We start from the raw sequence: 16,360 nt of genomic DNA, 5'->3' as shown, positions 1-16,360 counted from the left end.
GCATCATCAGCGTGTAACTGTGTGGTTTTATCTCTCTTTTTCTTTATTTCGCTGCGTGGTACTTACTTTCGTTTACGTGCAGCTAATGTTCCTCTTTGATGGTGCCTGGTACCACCCTTTTTTTTTCTTCCTCTTTTAATTGGCTCTACTGTCCATCTCTCTCGCGTGCGTTGCCCCGCATAACGTCCACACACACGCATGTGTTTGTTTGTGTGTGTGTTTGGCCAACTTGTTTGTCGCACCAAATCTATTCGTAGATTACAGCCACGCGGTTTGAGGAGACGGGACGTGTGGATTGGTGTAGTTGTCGTACTTCCAGGGATATATATATATATATTGTTCTGAAGACTGAGGCAGTGTGGAGCTACAACAAGAAGGCGGTTTGTCGAGGACTTTGGGGAGGGGCATACGAAAGGACACCTCGAGGAATATGAGCTCTGAAACCACACCGCCGCAACCAGCAGCGGTGGGGAACGCGAGTAAGAGCCCCATTGTGGACAAAGCCATCAGCCTCTTCAACGCGACCGGGCAAAGTTCGTATGAGTGCAATATCGAGACCCTGCCGCTTGGTTTCCTCTCTACGAATCGCGTGGTGTCAGTGCTGGAGAAGGCCATTGAGCGGCTGGAGCTGCTGACTCTATTGGATACAACCTCACCAGAGGAAAGGGCCGCGCGCCCACTCCTCCCTGGTGGCGGTGCCACCGCGAATGCTGCAGGTGCCGATAATGCCAGGTCCTCCTCCTTCGCAGTACGTAAGGCGGTGATGATGCCTTCAAGTGGTGAGGATATGTCACGCAAGACGATGCGGGAAGTCAATTTGGCGTTGTTGGCCGTTGCAAACACGCAGCACACAGGGCGTCCCACGGTGGCGGAGTTGGTGGAGGAACGGCAACGACTGGAACGGCGGTACGGAGAGCTGCTGCGTAAGACCAAACAGGCTAAGCCGAGTCCCAATGAGCCTGAGCTTGACCCCAGCTGCTTTGCCGCCGTTGAAGACACCGAGCGGGCAGTTGTCATGGAGGAGCTCAAGCAGACTTCGCGAACCTTGCGAGAGCATAACAAGGCGCTTTTCATTCAACTGAAGGATAACCCACATGATGCGGATAACTGGAAGAAAATTGGAAATGAGCGGTACGAGTTGACGCAGTTGCTTCAGTCTTTAGTGCGGGAGCTAACAACAGGGTATAACACGGCAAGGCTCTCTGTCTCTACAGGAGGATTGCAACGCATCAACAGTAAACGCCAACGCTTTGACAACACGGAGAGTTTGGGCGCAGAGTCTAGAGAAGCTACAATGTCTTTAACTAAAAATCGTTTTGGTAGTACCATCCAAATGAAGCGAAGCACGCGAGTCCCTTCAGCACCACGCGTTCCGCTCATGTCTTCCTTTGAGAAGTTCGCCAAGCTGATTTTGGACGAGCAGAATGCCCAGCGTTGGGCCGACGAGCTTCTCATCAAGGAAAAGGAAATGAATCAAAATGTGAAGCAACTGCAGTACGATCTCAAGGCGGAAAAGGCATTAAAGGAAAAGGATATAGCAGAGCGTCGCCAGCAAATTGAGAAGTTGAAGGTCAAACTACGCCTGGAGAAGAAGCAGGTGAAGCAGCAGAGTGAGATGGTGCGTGCCGAGGTAGAGGCCTCGCATGAGGCGCGGCAACGAAGTGCCCGTGAGGAGGAGCGCGTTGTGCTTGATAAAATACGTGGATTTGAGCAGGAGGAACACATGGAGAACCGGGTGCACGCGGATTTTAAGGAGCATATCATTGAGCGCACCGAGGCGATGGATGAGCTTGCGAATCAGTGGGATAGAAAGAACCAGAGTGAGATCAAGCGGGTTGAGGCGCGCAAGATTGATGTAGAGCAGATGCGGCAGAATTGTGCAGAGCGATTGGAGAAGGCATTGCAGGATAAGGAGTTTGAGATGCAGCTCAAGCAACAACGCGATGATGAGAGACGAGAGGAGGAGTTGCAAAGAACGGCGGCGGAAACTCAGGCGAACTTGGAGTACGATGCCGTGTCGCAGATTCAGTCTGCAATCCGAGCCATGTTTACACGACAAGCTCTCACTGTTCTTAAGAAGAAGAACAAGAAGAAGCGCAAGGCGGAAAAGACCCAAACCCGGCAGTGAAGTGAATGTTGAGGACCGGGAAACTAATAGTGCACAGTTCCATCTTATTTATATGTTCATTGGGTGTGTAGATACGCATGCATATGAATGACTGAGAAAAACTGGAGGAAGAAAAATTGGTCATGAATGAATGTCACCTGGATAAAGCGAGAGGGATCATGTTTGGAGGAGGTATATCTGTATCTATCTATTTGTGTCAATGGATATATATATATATATATATGTTGGGTTTTCTTGCTGTTGTTGGTTAGTTTGCACCTGTATTTCTCTTTTTTGTACTTGTTGTTGTTGTTTTCACATTTACTCTCCGCCACCACCTGAACTTCAATGGTGATGTTTGTATGTATAGAACGTGATAGGCACATGTATCACCGCTTGGACCTTCATGGAGGGGCAAGCTCGGGTGCAAACATGGAGTTGTTGTTCGATTATTATTATTTTTTGTGCCTTCTCTGTATATTCGTATCCATTCCTCTCTTCTCTGTCCATTTGCGCTATCTGCTTCTTGCATCATTGTTGCGCATGAGGAAGATGTTGTTTGATTTTAATGTTTCCTTTTATTGTTATTATTCGTTTGAGGTGGAGGTGGGTGTTGTTTTGCGTACGACACTTCCGCATTGTACTTTCATTTAAAAAGTGGTCTGTAGTGTGTGTGTGTGTGTGAACTCCAATGCGGCGACGCACCCCGTCGATGCAGCGGCAGAAGCGTTACAAGCTCGAGGGGGAGCAGCGGCAGCAGCCGGCGGTAGAAGCCGTGAAAGCGACGCCCCACACGACTATGCAGCACAAAAAGAGAGGCAGTGCCACACCCATGACGGAACAAGAGACGGCCACATTGTTCCTGGCCGACCTGGCACCCGCCGCCGCCCACACGACTGGGACTGCCGCCGTCGTCCCCGCTTTTGCCATAGAAAAGGCATTGACTGATGGGAATAAGGAAGAAAGCTTAGCGAGCGCAAGGAGGCGTGGTAAAAAATCTCCTCTAGTGCGAAAAACCGCATGCGAGGGGAAACATGCCTCTGCCTTTACAAAGACGTGTAGCGGCGCTAAGCCCTCTGCGTTGGGGCAAACGGAACTTTCAGCGTTGCCGCTTGAAGAGGGCGAGGAGGATCCTTCTGTCGCGACGGAGGTGCTGCGGCAAACCGCCGCATTTCTTGCACGTCTCACGCCAGCACGATCGAAACAATTTTGGGTTTTGCGTCAAGTGGCACGTGGTGAATTGGGTGGTCGGTCGGCCGCGAAATTGTCAACCACAGTGCCTGCATCCGATGATGATGATGAAGAGGATGAGGATGAGGAGGGAGTTGATCTTGCGGCGAGCGAAGATGAAATGTCCTCTTCCTCAGAGGAGGAGAATATGTCGCCTCCACTGCCATCACCACCACCTACAGCAAAGAAAATGAATGCCTTTGACAGTAGTAAGCGGACGCAGGATACAAAGCGTCGTGGTGGCGGTGCACTATTTAGCAGTAACCCGGATGTTTGGGAGGATTGAAGGAGGGTGGCATGTCTTGCAGCTTCCCTTCATTTCGGCCGTGTCTACCTCTCTATTCACCCACAACGGATGTGGTATGTTTGTTTGTGGTGCTGTGGCGTGATGCGTCGTGGACACCCACCTTGGAGGAGGAGGACGAATGACGGTTAACCAGAAGAAATAAAGAGATCAATAATAATGGGCGGCAAAGCATCACTCAGCGCATTGAAAAGGAGGCAAAGGTGGTTGTCGTTGACGGCTGGTGCATGACAGTCTGTGTGTTTGTATTTCTCTATTTTTGTGGGCATTTTTCTGTCTAACCTAGTTTGCTCTTATTTCCCTTCCTTGGACCCTTTTCGAATACTTCGACGTTGTATTATGTGCTGCATTGTTTTTTGTTTTTGTTTTTTCATGGCCTTGTTTTTTTTTCTTCTCTCTCTCTCTTGTGTGCTTTGGTACGTGTAGGATAATATTCCGACCTTGGCTATGAATCCCTCCATCTTCACTGCGTTGTGCAATGTTGTCGCATCGCTTTGCACACATAGCTTTGAGCTTAGCATCATATTTGCCGCGTCCGTGATCGCCTATGCCGTTTCACTGCACTTCATGCAGCCTGTTTGCCGCAAACTTTTAGAGCGTCATATTCGGGGAGTTGATATGGGCAAGACGACGCCAGAAACACGGAAAAGGATTGTGGAAACGCCTCTGAACGCACTTGAAGAGGAGGAGAAGCGGTTGATTTTACCGGAGTCTCTTGGCATTTTCGCTGGTGCGGTGTATTTGTGTGTGTTGGTGGTGGAGTTAGCGGTGGTGTTTGGCCCCGGCATGCGTAAGATGGATGGAGCGGTCACAACCATCACAGTGATGCTATTGCTGGGATTTGTGGACGATGTTTTGGATCTTCGCTGGCGGCACAAGCTTCTCCTCTCAGCTATTGGCACATTTCCACTGATGCTTACCTACGACGGAAGCGTGTCCATCGCAGTTCCGCGTCCACTACTGCCTTTTTTTTCCAGCTCTTTTGTGTACCTTGGCGTGTTTTATCTTCTGTACCTTAGCCTGTTGTGTATATTCTGTACGAACAGCATTAACATTCTAGCGGGTGTGAATGGGGTAGAGGTGGCGCAAGCCATCGTCATTGCCGTGACGTGTATTGTGTACAACATTTTCCGGATGCGGTTAGAGAGGGAGTCACTTAACACGTCCGCTGGTCATAGCGACTCCCACCTCAATCCTCATCTTTCGGTGGCAGAGGGCGGTGGTTCACTACATGAACTAATGGCGATTTCGCTCTTGGCACCGTTTGTGGGTGTCAGTGCGGCGTTGTGGCGCTATAATCAATACCCTGCCCGCATCTTTGTGGGCGACAGCTACACCTACTTTGCGGGAACCGTGCTTTCCGTCTCTGGGGTGACAGGGCATTATGGCAAGACCCTTATTCTCTTTTTCATCCCGCAGCTTGTCAATTTTATTATTTCCCTTCCACAACTGTTTTATATTGTGCCTTGCCCGCGTCATCGGGTTCCACGTTGGAATGCAAAGCTGAATGTGCTGCAGAACAGCGGAAATTACACTCTTCTGAACGTTATATTGTGGATTTGCGGGGACATGCATGAACGAGATCTCACCAACGCGGTGCTGAAGTTGCAAGTCTGCTGCTGTGTTTTTTCCTTCGTGATGCAGTACCTCTTTGCTTCCTATCTTTACGATCAAATCTCCTAGTAAACATCAAAAGGAGGGGGAGTCTCTGCTTGTTATGTATGAGCCCCCATCCTGCATGGTATATTTATGGTTAGTGACAGAAGAGACCCACTGAGAGTGTGAGAATGGATACATTGTGTATTTTATTTTTGTTTATCCATATACATGTATATATATATTGTTGTTGTTGTTTTTTTTTTTTTACTTTTCGTTGTGTTTCACTCAAAGCGGCGAAGCAGGTACCTCAGCCCACACTTAATTTTTTGCCGAAGGAGACCTGGGCGTCTGGTAAGTGAAAGAGGCTGGAGTGGTGAAAAGGAAGAAGGGGGGGAGAAAGAAGACAAGAAATAATACATCGCAATAGGCAAACACGCACAAAAAGCAGTCTACCCACGAGAAGATATCATCCAGTAATAAAACGAAACAGCAGCAGCAAGTGCGTAACGATTTGTTTTTGGTGTTGTACTCTCTTGACTCTCTCAGTTAAATGGTTATGGGGGATTTGGCCTCTGCAACTACTGACGGTGCCAGTTATGGCAGCAATGACGCTGCTGCTGCTGCTGCTGCTTCTGCCGCCGCCGCCGCTGGTGTTGGAAGCAGTAGTGGTAATAATAATAGTGGTGGTGGGAGTAGCTTCACTGCATACCACTTCGCGTCCTTTGCCGCGATGGAGGTGACAGTGACGATGGTGCCGCGTTTTACGATGCCACGCGTCTCCACTGCGTTTGGGGGTCGTTATGGCCCATTCGCTCCTAATTACCCGGTAGAATTGCCACTTTGGCTCGCCCTGCACATTCGTCAAACAGACACATGCACGATTGCCCCGCCGCCCTTCACGATGATACCGTACCTGCGCAATGTGGTCGAGAAGGAAAAGGAGAATGAAGCGACCTTTGAGGCGCTTCCCTTCTACTTCTTCGAGGTGGTGAAGAAGCTCTGCGAGAACAGCGCGGCCGCGGAGGATGTGCCGCACGTGGCAGAAGTCATTCGTCTTGTGGCGGAGGTCAAGGCGATACGGCGGCAGAAGTTGCTGAGGAGTATGTCCGTGTTTGAGGCGGATGGATCCCCTGTGTACATCCCTGGTATCAAACTCACCAACATTGTTAATAATGAGCTGGAGTACCTGCGAAGGTCCTTTGCAAAGGTTCTCCAGCAGGCGGCAGAGAAGAAGCGTCGCAGAGAACAGGTCATAGGTGGGGCTGTGGAAGGCACTACGCCGCTGCGGCCAAGCAGTGGGGCGCCTCCGACGATAGCATCCTCATCCATCTCGGCAACAATGGACACACGAATGTCAACACACAGTGGGCTCGGCAGTAGTTTTTCCGCCGGCACCGTTGAGGATACACCATCTGCCGTGGCAACGCTGCGGAGTGCCGAGCAACTGCCAACGCCTAGTGAAGACCTGATATCCACTGCCTCTTGGGCAGGGGAAACAACAGAAACGCTGACCCCTGCAACAGAGAGTGTTATGCCACCTCCATTGAAGAAGAGGCGGACGTTGCGGCAGACTTAATGAATACTGCTCTATACAGTTACATGCACACACACACACTTTGGCCCAAGACATGTGTTCAAGAGAAGAGACAAAAGCTGGAGAAGTTGTTGTATGATTCTTTTTCTTATTATTGTTTCCCCCTTTTTTGCTCTTGCTTCTTTCGCTCTTACACTCCACACCATTGGTAGTTAAAATAGCCCCAAACTCCCGTCACGGTATAAGTAGGTGCTGGTGTGTAAAACGAAAAAAAAGAAAAAGCAAAAAAAAAACAGGCGTGCAAACAAAGCAAAGAAGTGTATCAAAACGGAACCATACACTAGAGAAGAAGCAGAAGGACAATAAACAAATACGACTGAAGAAGAAAAGGAGAAAGAGTTATTTGTTATTAGGAACATGGAACTTTTGCGTTCTACGAAGTATGTCTCGTCATTTTTTGCGCTACTCGAGAAGTTACACTACTCCCCTGGAGACACGCTGCGTGGCGTGGTTGAGATTGTGGTGGAAAAGCCAGTTTCTTACACCACACTTGAGGCCTGTATTATAGGCGAGGAGATTACGCAGTTAGGTGTGGCGCTGATGAGGCGGATCGACATGCAGGCACGCCACACGACATTCTACCGTCAGAACATTATACTGGCGGGTGATCCTCCCAACCCTGGGACACGCTCTGTCTCCCATGAGGAGTACGGCAAATGTGTGAGTAGCACCATGAATAGCCCCGCGGAAGACTCGAGTTCCACGCACGCTGTTACAAAAGGGCTTACGCCCGGGACGTACACCTTCCCTTTCTCCGTGCAGCTACCAGATGTATTACCGCCATCATACGTTGATAAACGCAACAGTGGCTTGTCAAAGCTGTCGTATCACGTGCGTGTAAAACTCCTTAATGGAAAACGTTTGTTGGTGAAGCACAAAGCGTGCTTTAGTCTCAAGATGCTTCCAGTAAACCCGAAGCAGTGGATTGACGCGCACATGAATTCGAGCTCTTGCTCAACTGTTCTCCCCCAATCATCAGTCGTATCAGATGGCATGAATGGTGCAACGGCGCAACAGAATTTGAGTGAGAGCAATGCGGCAATCAGAACGGTCTTTATTGATCACTGCATCTCTCTGAGCAATGTGGCAAAACCCACTGTCGAATGCGACAATGTGAAGTTGGGGATAGAGAGTGGTATTTCTTTGTGCAGCGCGCAGACATTGGAAGATAAGGCTAAGCACGATTCTGTTAGGGGGTATAGAAGAGTCCCTGTGCATAATTGGACGATAGTCAAATCCGCGGACCATAGCAACGAGAGAAAAAAAGGTGAGGATACTGAAAAGAACTGGGCTTCTGCAGCAAAGGAAGAAAGTAAAGGGAAACCAAAAGCTGGACAGGCTCCAGCTGAGTCAGGGCGAGGGGCAGCTGCGGACGACCTCCCTGCCGCCTTTTTCAAGGACACCCCTGCTTTGGTATGTCAGATTGAAGTTCCCATGTATTGCATCCTTAAGAAGGGCTTTGCAAATGTGTGTCTTACGGTTTTTCAGGTCATTGGCACATATGGAACCCCAATCAGATTTTGTGGCGTCATTGACAATACGAAAGGTGTGTCACCTGTGAAAAAAATCACCTTCCGGCTCGTTAACCGGACCATTATGAGGTCGCTCGTGGAGGAACATTACTATGGTACCTTATTGGTAGAGAAGGTGATCCATGAAACGGTTCCTCGAGGACAGAGCTATGGGATTTCAGAAACACAGTTGGTCATCCCTACTGACTCTCCGTTGACGCTGCTTACACCTGGGTACTCGAGCCGCATCTTTCTTGAAGTTAAGCTCTCCTACGGCAGCAATCTTGTGAACCAATCGGGAGTAGCAGGAGTGGAGATTGCTGTTGTGGACCACTTCGTGGACTCGGAAAACTCTCAGCTTTGTGGGCAGTGGACCAACTACTATGGTCAGGGGCTAAAGAAAAAAGCGTGTTCCTCGCCAGACATCTTTTGCTCCTTTACAAAAACAGGAGCCATGAAGGTTATTCAGGCAGGTGGGGAGCGGGATCATGACTCCCCTTGCTACTCATGCCCTTCCACAGCATCCAGTCAAGAGGAGATTGAGGCACCGGGAGGAAGCCAGGAGAAGAGTGTGCTCAATTTTGATGAGGTTGTATACTGCGCACACCCTGTGAGTGGAGTTAATCCGCTGAGTCATGTTTCCTGAGATACACGCATTTGATTGAAGTAAACGACGTTATTCCTTACGCAAGCATAGATTGACAATAGCAACCAACCCCGCTGTTACCAACTACCTACTGCAGCTGCTATGATGAAACAGGAAAGAGGAGAGAGGGAGCGTGAACACCGTATTGGTGGCGAAGAAGAAGTCCTCCTTGAACGAGTAATACTCCCCAAGGTGTTTTACCTGAGAACAGGAAATAACTACAAAAAAAAAAACATGGATGAAGTTGAATTTCCTGTGCTTCTCCTCCATCTGCAATCAATAAAAGGAGGGAAAAAAAGGGAACACATCTATGCGGAAAGAAAGAACGGGAGTGACAGCGAGATCTAAGAAAAAAAAAAAACTGAGAGCTCTGTTTGTTGTTATTGTATGTGTATGTGAACGTACTTTTTTTTTTATATTTGTATAACCCGATCCATGTTTTGTTTGTGTATTGATCAATTTTAAACTTAGTTATTCCTTCGGTAGAAATATACCGAGCTAAGGCAGAAATCTTTAGGACCAACTACATATAATAATGCGTTATGGTGAACTTTCCATGTTTATCTGTCTGTAGTAATGATTTTTTATTGTTGTTTTCAAGCATATTGCCTCGTAAAGTAGCGAGGAAGTTTTCCTTCTGTCATTTATCCCTAAACCGTATACTACTAATAATACACTTGCACGGGGATGGGCCCGATGGATGCAGGGGGGGGGAGGGACCTAAAGACTCTAACTCGACAGCACTCCTGGTCATCATGGGCATATTCCTTTCGACCTTTTTTGTTTTTGTTTTTTTGTGTTATTGGCGTTGTTTTATCACGATGTGACTGTGTGTTGAATGAATACACGCGATAGTGGGAGTGTTGGTTGGGTTAAATATAAATATCACTAGGGCCTTTCCAACTTGTGTTTTTTTTTGATTTATCTAGGAAGAGCTACGAGGGAGAAGAGAGGGATACCTAGACCTCATTCGGGCGGGCACTCTGTATGTTTTTGGATAATGAATGGCATACTTTGGTGCTTGCTTTCTCAACTTATGCGTTTCGTATTCTTCCATGTTTTTTTTAGATTAAACTGTTGTTGTTGATCCCCATCCACTTTCTTTTTATGTTGGGTTGCTGAAGCATTCACCGTTATCTTTGTTGTTTTGCTCTGTTGGCTTACCTGGTGTCCCCTGCGATGTTCCTACACCGAAAGGGGGGAAAGAATGTCTGCGAGTGCATGAGGAACATGCAACGAGACGAAGCAAGCAAAGAGAAGCGTAAGCAAAACAAAAATGAAAAGTAGAGGTGATGCGGGACGAGCTGGGAAAGGAATAATGTGAAACATCTTGGTGACCTGCATGCAGGAGGGGGTCCTGCGCTGCTGGCACCATTGAAAATGTGCATGTGTTTCTTGCTGTGTCTGTGTGTGGTGCTTCAGTTGTGTTGTGTTGGGTTCTTTTTGGTTGTTTTTTCCCCATGGCGGAACAGTCCCTCTCTTTTTTTTCCGTTTCCTTTTTTTTTGTTTGTTTGCTTTTTCCTGCACATGCGCCCCGTGTCGCCATCACATGTGCAAAGCAACAGCGAAAAGAGGGAGTGTCAGCGCGGAGGGGAAGCAGTTGAGAGACGCGAAAAAGGGATTTCAGCGACACGAGAGCTCACAAGATCGCCAGGAAGGAGGCGAGACGAAGTGACCGGGCATTGTTGCGTTTTTTCACGCACACACAGATAGAGAGGGAACGTGTGGGGCGAAAAAGCAGCAACAAGGGAAATCATGGAGAGCTTCTCACCCTTTCGCGTTGTGGGGAGTGTGTGCGGTGACGTGCCCATCAGCAGCACGACGTTGTATGGAGCCCCCGTCTTGATGGTTGCCACGGGTCGCACTTTTCAGTTGTTTCGCGGGAAGGAGTTGTCCATGCTGCGTGGTGGACCTCATTTTCTCAACCGCGTACGGGCTGTAGCACAGGCAGGCAAGTACCGCTTCGTTGCCGAAGGCCCACGTGTGCATGCCTTTACACATCACAAGCCACTTTGGACGTGCCTGCACCACGATATTACACAGAGCAAAGTGAATTACCTTCTTGCCGTTGATGATCTTCTGTTTTGCATTGGACAGGACAAGCGGGTGGTTGTGCGAGGGGTGAAGACTGGGAAGCTCCTTGGGGAGTTTCTTATTGAACGCAGTGAGGAGGTGCGTGCGGCTGTTGTGCCGGCTGGGTATACGAACAAGTTGCTTGTTGCCACCACCGAGGGGGCGTTGCACCTGTATAACTTTAAGACGGGTGTCTGCCTGTGGCACGCGCGACGAGAGTTGGGATCCCAGATGTTGTCCCTTGCAGCTAGCAACTATAAAGACATCATCGCCTATGGCACGAGTCGAGGCCGGGTAGTGGTACTTAACCTTCTTACAAATGAGGAGATTATGACCTTTGAGCATAAGGAACAAAGCGCTGTAACTGCGTTGGCGTTTCGCACGGATAAAAGCATCTTGGTGTCTGGAACAAGTGCAGGTGAAGTGGTTTTGTGGGATCTTGAGAACCGCTGCCTTGAGGGTGTGCTCACACGCAGTAAACAGGTACGCTCCGAGGCTGAAGTGTTGGAAAATCCACATACCAACGTTGTACATTCCATTTTGGTCCTGCCTACGGATAGCGCCACCATTGTGACGGCGGGGGCCGATAATGCGATGCTGCAATTTAGGTTTGACACCGTGGATGGTCTCGGGACACTTGTACGTGAGCGTCGTGGGCATATGGGTAGCTGTACCACCGCTCTTTTTTACAATACCGATCTACTGCTTACCGCTGGAACAGATCGAGCGCTGCGTGTGACGCACGTCTTTTCCGATCGTGCTTCCTGGGAATTGTCACAGGGAAAACTGGGTCGACGTGGTCGTGAAAAACAGATGGGTCGTGAGGCGCTGAAAATGACACCGGCTATTGCCATGGCCAGTTCCACTGCGAGAAACTATCAGTGGTCCAGTGTTGTATCCTTGCATGAAGCCTCTGCACAAATGTGTGGCTGGCGCATGGATACACGTGCCTTGGAGTGTAAACTTAGTGGTATTACAACTTCTATGCATACAGCGCGCTCCATTGCCTTAAGCGATTGCGGTAATTTTGCCGTTGTTGGGTATTCTAGCGGCAATGTGGCTATCATCAGCATTCAGAATAGGAGTATCAAACAACTATTTGATGTTGCACTTGATCCAAACGATCGTGCTCATACCAGCTCTGTGGAGTGCGTTGAAATTGCCTGTGGCAACAGTATTGTCATCACTGCGGGCCTGGATGCACGTATCAAGTTGTGGGATCTTATCACGGGTCATCTGAGGTCCACCATAAAGGTGGACTGCCCGATGCATAAGTCATGCGTTCACCAGCCTTCATCGCTCTTTATTGTGGCGCAGCACTTCACAATTCGTGTCTATCACTGTAACCCTGATGTGGGGCTCAGTGAGGATGCCCTCGCAACACCTGTGCGAGTGTTTGACGGACATAATGGTCCCATCACAGCTTTGGCTTTGGCACCTGACACTTACCGTTATGTTGTGTCTGCCTCTGGTGATGCCGCGCTACTCGTCTGGGATCTCGCAGCGGCTGCTTGTGTCGGTCAGTACCGACTTGCCTCCCCCGCTCTTTCGCTTAGCTTTCACCCAGATGCACTCTTTATGGTCTCTACTCACACGGGTGAACGTGGCGCGTACTTGTGGTCGAACAATTTGCGTTACGGGTTTGTGCCGGAAGTTGTGACGGAGCCGAATGGGCGGTTGGTGGAGCAACTGCCGCTTTTACACTTTCCCACCGCACACGGCGAGGCTGAGTTGCAGGAGGATGAACCACAACACCGCCAAGACGATGAGGAAGAAGAGGGTGCCGTGTTGGAGGCGGGCAATGGAGAGGGGATGCATCATAATGGCCATCAACAACTGGGCGCAGCAGGGGACGAAGCAGAAGCAGAGTTGTTTGATGCATCGAAAGATACGGCACTTATACGGCAACAACGGGAGCTGCAGCAAATGGCACAACTCGATGAAATTGTTTCTGGTGGATTACGACTCGCCGGCGTACCCCGTTCCTTGTGGTTTAACCTCACATTGCTGGAGCAAATTAAGGAGAAGAACATGCCACTATTACCACCTAAGAAGCGTGACATTCCCTTCTTTCTTCCCACAACACAAGAACTACGTCCTACCTTCCTTGTATTGGCGTCTGCGGGAAAAAGTGGGGAGGCTGCGGTATCGCAGACGCATGTTGTTGGCGCATCCCTTTCAGAATTGACGCAAGTGCAACGCATGTTGATGGAAGACGCGCATGACGACTTGATGATCTACTTGCTTGCGCTGAAGACCCCACAAGCCATTGACTTGGAGATTAAGCGTGCTGTGGAGTATACCGATGGTGTTTCCTACTCGAAGGAGGAACTAGACCGTATCATGAGGTGTGTCCACAGGCTTTTTTCTTTTATCGCAATGTGGCTACGGCGACGTGAAAACGTGGACCTCGTGCAAGGTATTTTGGCCGATGTTATCCGTTCCCATGGCGCACTGTTAACCAGATGTGGGGGGGATATGGTGGATGTGCTTGAGGAAGTGGCGCAGCTGCAGAACGCGGTGCGGCATAGCATGGACCACTTGGTGGGCTACCCGAGCTGCCTGGTTGGTACATTTTCGGGTTCACTCTTTTAGTGTTCTTCGGGCTGCCCTCCTTTTCTTTGCTTCACTTTCTTCGTGTATGCGTGGATGAGGGGAGGTTTGCTTGGAGGAGGAAACGGGCATGAGAATTGTGAAACAAGGGAACAAAAACAACGTTAACTACAAGAATGAAATGAAAAGAAATTTGTCCTAAATATGTTAGGCGTTTTATTTTTAAAACACGCGCCTACTGTCGTATAAAAGTTCAAGGAATCAAATAGTTACACATAAACTCATCTCACAGAAAGGTGACGGCAATGCTTGTGGAGGCCACCCCACCTGGGTGAGCGCGACGCACGCGCACACATGCGTATTTTATTTGTAACTAATTACATCTTGGCTCTCCTTTCCTTCATGCATATATGTATATCATTGTGTACATTTCAATGTGTGCGTGTTTCCTGTCGTTGTTTTTTAGGTTTTTTTTTTTTTTTTTTGGTTTTTTTTTTTTTGGGGGGGGGGGGCGGGGGGTTCTTTCTGTGGGTTCTTATCGTGCCCGCCACGAAGGGAAGGTGCGCATGTCCACACGGAATTTTTCCGTGGAGGATGCGTCTTGCGGATTCCGCCCAGTGATCAACCGACACAGTCGTCGTCTTGCGAGTGGACTTCTTCCCGTGGAGGAGCGGCAGCAGCATGACATTGTGCGGCGGGAGCAGAACCGGCAGAAGCTTTTGGCCAAGGTGGAAGAAGAGCGTCAGCGCAACGAGACGTTCATGCCCGTCACCAACCCGCGTGTTATGCGCAGTGACGCCGTTGTTGATAGTCATGAGAACAGTCGGACTGCACTCATTCGCAAAGTGCGCTCGGCCTCCAAGGAGGAGACATTTCGTCCTATCATTAACGCCAAAAGCCAGCTCATGGTCGCGGATGGCACATGGCAGAGTTCGCATCAGCAGTTGCAGGAAGTTCGTCAGCGCGTACAGACATTGTGGCGCACCCACGCCGGTATTGGAAGTGGCGAAATCACGCTCAGTGGCGTGTACGCAACGCTTCAGGAGTTGGGTTTGCAAGTTCCTTCCGCCATAGTTGATAAATTTCTTCTGGCTCTTGGTTTGGATGAAGCAGCTGGAGTGCGTTGTGTGGCCTACGATCGGTTCGTAAAGGTTTTTACAATTGTACTTCGCGCCGCCCTTCGTTCCGTTGCTGGGGAAGACAATGGTATCGGTGCGTGTGACGCGGATCGTGCCACCTCGGCCGGTGGCGGAGAGAATCAGGGAATGGAGGATGAACCCCCCCGTCCACGCGCTATTTCTTCACTGGGCTCCATGCCCACGATGCGCCGCGTCAAACTTACCGAGTCTCTTGCTGCTGGACGTAGGAAAATAGTGATGGACGCGTCTCCTCTCATTGCATCCAAAACAGCTGTACCTGTCTTGCAGCGATCCTTACGGATGACAAACAGTTGTATCGGCGCCGCTTCTCATGACGGAGAGAATAGTTCCCCTTCCCCCACTGCACCGTCGCGTGGCGGCTGCCCCCGAGTCTCTGCGGTGCGTGGCTCGCAACTTTCCGAGGAATCGCCTGGTCTGAGCTGTAGCCTTCAGCCGCGCCTGCTTGAGCGGACAAGGCAGAAGAAAACAGCATATGACCCGCTTCAAGGATGTACATTTGCCCCAACAATTAACAAGAGAGTTCGAGTGGCGTCATCCAAGCTCCTAGCTGTACGTGAAGAACAAAAGAAGGAGGAAGGAGGAGAAAAAGAAGGACCGTTGATGCAGACTAAATGCAGCTCTACGGTCGCGCCTTATAAGTCAAGGGATGAACAGGAGTTGGAGGAGTGTACGTTTGTCCCCAACACAGCCCGCTTCCACAAGGACCGTGATTCCCTGGCTTGGTGGAAGCGCGAGCCATTTGTAGGCGTGGGCACGGAGTCCACAATGGCCTCCTCTTTCCCGTCTTCCCTTGCAGCAGAAGACCCCTCCGTTAAAGGCAGTGCGGACGAGGGGGGAGGGGGAAAACTAGAGCGATGCGACAGGAGCAGTAGGAGTGGTTGCCATCCCTATCACCATCATCATAGTACTAGTCGCCGTCAGCGACCGGAAGTCCTAGTTGGGCGTCCATCGCCTGTGCCTCTTGCTGTGGGCTTTGACAAGGCGGTGCAGCGGATGACAGAGGCGAGGAAAAAGTCTCGACCCAAGTTTGAAGAACTGCTGCGCTCCTCTACGGAGGAGCCTCAGAAGCCCATACGACCAACGGTCGTGGAGCCGTTTTCTCTGCAAGCAGAAACGCGGCACTTGCGTCGAGAGCAACAGAAACCGGTGTTGTACGTTGATGTGGATTTACCGAGCGGAAAGACCGGCCGCATTGGTGTTCACAGGGGAGATGAAGCAGCAAGTCTTGCAAGGCGCTTTAGTAATGCGTATGGTTTGAATGAAGAACTGCGTCAACGACTGGAGTCGTTACTGACAGAAAAGCTGAAAGAACTCTTACAGGAACATGGGCACACACTATGGCTTTGAAAAAGTCTACGTGCGTATCGGGGGAGGTGGGTAGCCGGGGGGATATTGGCTTGCGCATGGACTTAAGAGTATGCGCGAGGAATTTAATTAGACCGCGTTTCCACGGAGTAGACGAGGCGGAGAGCGATACCGGACAAAATGAGACAACGACAACAACATTATTACATTTTGTCCCGATGAATTATTTATTTATTTATTGTTAAGGGTAGCGGAAGGTATTAAAAATAGATGCGTAG

At 49.7% G+C, this 16,360-nt stretch overlaps 7 protein-coding genes across 7 annotated transcripts, besides 10 other annotated features; all 7 read left to right on the top strand.

Annotated features, from left to right (window-relative positions):
• Positions 1–201: 201 nt before the first annotated feature.
• Positions 202–223: a microsatellite.
• Positions 224–430: 207 nt separating this feature from the next.
• On the top strand, positions 431–2,128 carry TraAM80_02657 (flagellar associated protein; the record flags this gene model as incomplete). The annotated part of the gene is made up of 1 exon (XM_029379656.1): positions 431–2,128. One exon carries the CDS (start codon positions 431–433, stop codon positions 2,126–2,128), a length of 1,698 nt encoding a protein of 565 aa, XP_029240512.1.
• Positions 2,129–2,300: 172 nt separating this feature from the next.
• Positions 2,301–2,351: a microsatellite.
• Positions 2,352–2,764: 413 nt separating this feature from the next.
• Positions 2,765–2,791: a microsatellite.
• A 7-nt stretch (positions 2,792–2,798) lies between these two features.
• On the top strand, positions 2,799–3,623 carry TraAM80_02656 (uncharacterized protein; the record flags this gene model as incomplete). Its single annotated transcript, XM_029379655.1, has 1 exon — positions 2,799–3,623. The coding sequence occupies one exon, from the start codon at positions 2,799–2,801 to the stop codon at positions 3,621–3,623; it is 825 nt and encodes a 274-aa protein (XP_029240511.1).
• A 367-nt stretch (positions 3,624–3,990) lies between these two features.
• Positions 3,991–4,034: a sequence feature (A-rich).
• A 54-nt stretch (positions 4,035–4,088) lies between these two features.
• TraAM80_02655 (putative UDP-N-acetylglucosamine-dolichyl-phosphate N-acetylglucosaminephosphotransferase) lies at positions 4,089–5,324 on the top strand (the record flags this gene model as incomplete). The annotated part of the gene is made up of 1 exon (XM_029379654.1): positions 4,089–5,324. The coding sequence occupies one exon, from the start codon at positions 4,089–4,091 to the stop codon at positions 5,322–5,324; it is 1,236 nt and encodes a 411-aa protein (XP_029240510.1).
• A 472-nt stretch (positions 5,325–5,796) lies between these two features.
• Positions 5,797–6,816, top strand: TraAM80_02654 (GINS complex subunit 2; the record flags this gene model as incomplete). Its single annotated transcript, XM_029379653.1, has 1 exon — positions 5,797–6,816. The coding sequence occupies one exon, from the start codon at positions 5,797–5,799 to the stop codon at positions 6,814–6,816; it is 1,020 nt and encodes a 339-aa protein (XP_029240509.1).
• Positions 6,817–7,035: 219 nt separating this feature from the next.
• Positions 7,036–7,091: a microsatellite.
• A 27-nt stretch (positions 7,092–7,118) lies between these two features.
• Positions 7,119–7,169: a microsatellite.
• A 22-nt stretch (positions 7,170–7,191) lies between these two features.
• On the top strand, positions 7,192–8,991 carry TraAM80_02653 (uncharacterized protein; the record flags this gene model as incomplete). The annotated part of the gene is made up of 1 exon (XM_029379652.1): positions 7,192–8,991. One exon carries the CDS (start codon positions 7,192–7,194, stop codon positions 8,989–8,991), a length of 1,800 nt encoding a protein of 599 aa, XP_029240508.1.
• Positions 8,992–9,768: 777 nt separating this feature from the next.
• Positions 9,769–9,806: a sequence feature (A-rich).
• A 572-nt stretch (positions 9,807–10,378) lies between these two features.
• Positions 10,379–10,445: a microsatellite.
• Positions 10,446–10,746: 301 nt separating this feature from the next.
• Positions 10,747–13,659, top strand: TraAM80_02652 (U3 small nucleolar RNA-associated protein 21; the record flags this gene model as incomplete). The annotated part of the gene is made up of 1 exon (XM_029379651.1): positions 10,747–13,659. One exon carries the CDS (start codon positions 10,747–10,749, stop codon positions 13,657–13,659), a length of 2,913 nt encoding a protein of 970 aa, XP_029240507.1.
• Positions 13,660–14,072: 413 nt separating this feature from the next.
• Positions 14,073–14,117: a microsatellite.
• Positions 14,118–14,136: a microsatellite.
• A 47-nt stretch (positions 14,137–14,183) lies between these two features.
• On the top strand, positions 14,184–16,124 carry TraAM80_02651 (uncharacterized protein; the record flags this gene model as incomplete). The annotated part of the gene is made up of 1 exon (XM_029379650.1): positions 14,184–16,124. The coding sequence occupies one exon, from the start codon at positions 14,184–14,186 to the stop codon at positions 16,122–16,124; it is 1,941 nt and encodes a 646-aa protein (XP_029240506.1).
• Positions 16,125–16,360: the final 236 nt, after the last annotated feature.

The sequence above is a fragment of the Trypanosoma rangeli genome (assembly GCF_003719475.1).
Source record: "Trypanosoma rangeli strain AM80 chromosome Unknown Tra_15.4_contig_00062, whole genome shotgun sequence".
NCBI classification, from domain to species: domain Eukaryota; phylum Euglenozoa; class Kinetoplastea; order Trypanosomatida; family Trypanosomatidae; genus Trypanosoma; species Trypanosoma rangeli.
This window is presented reverse-complemented; position numbering and strand designations above follow the sequence as displayed.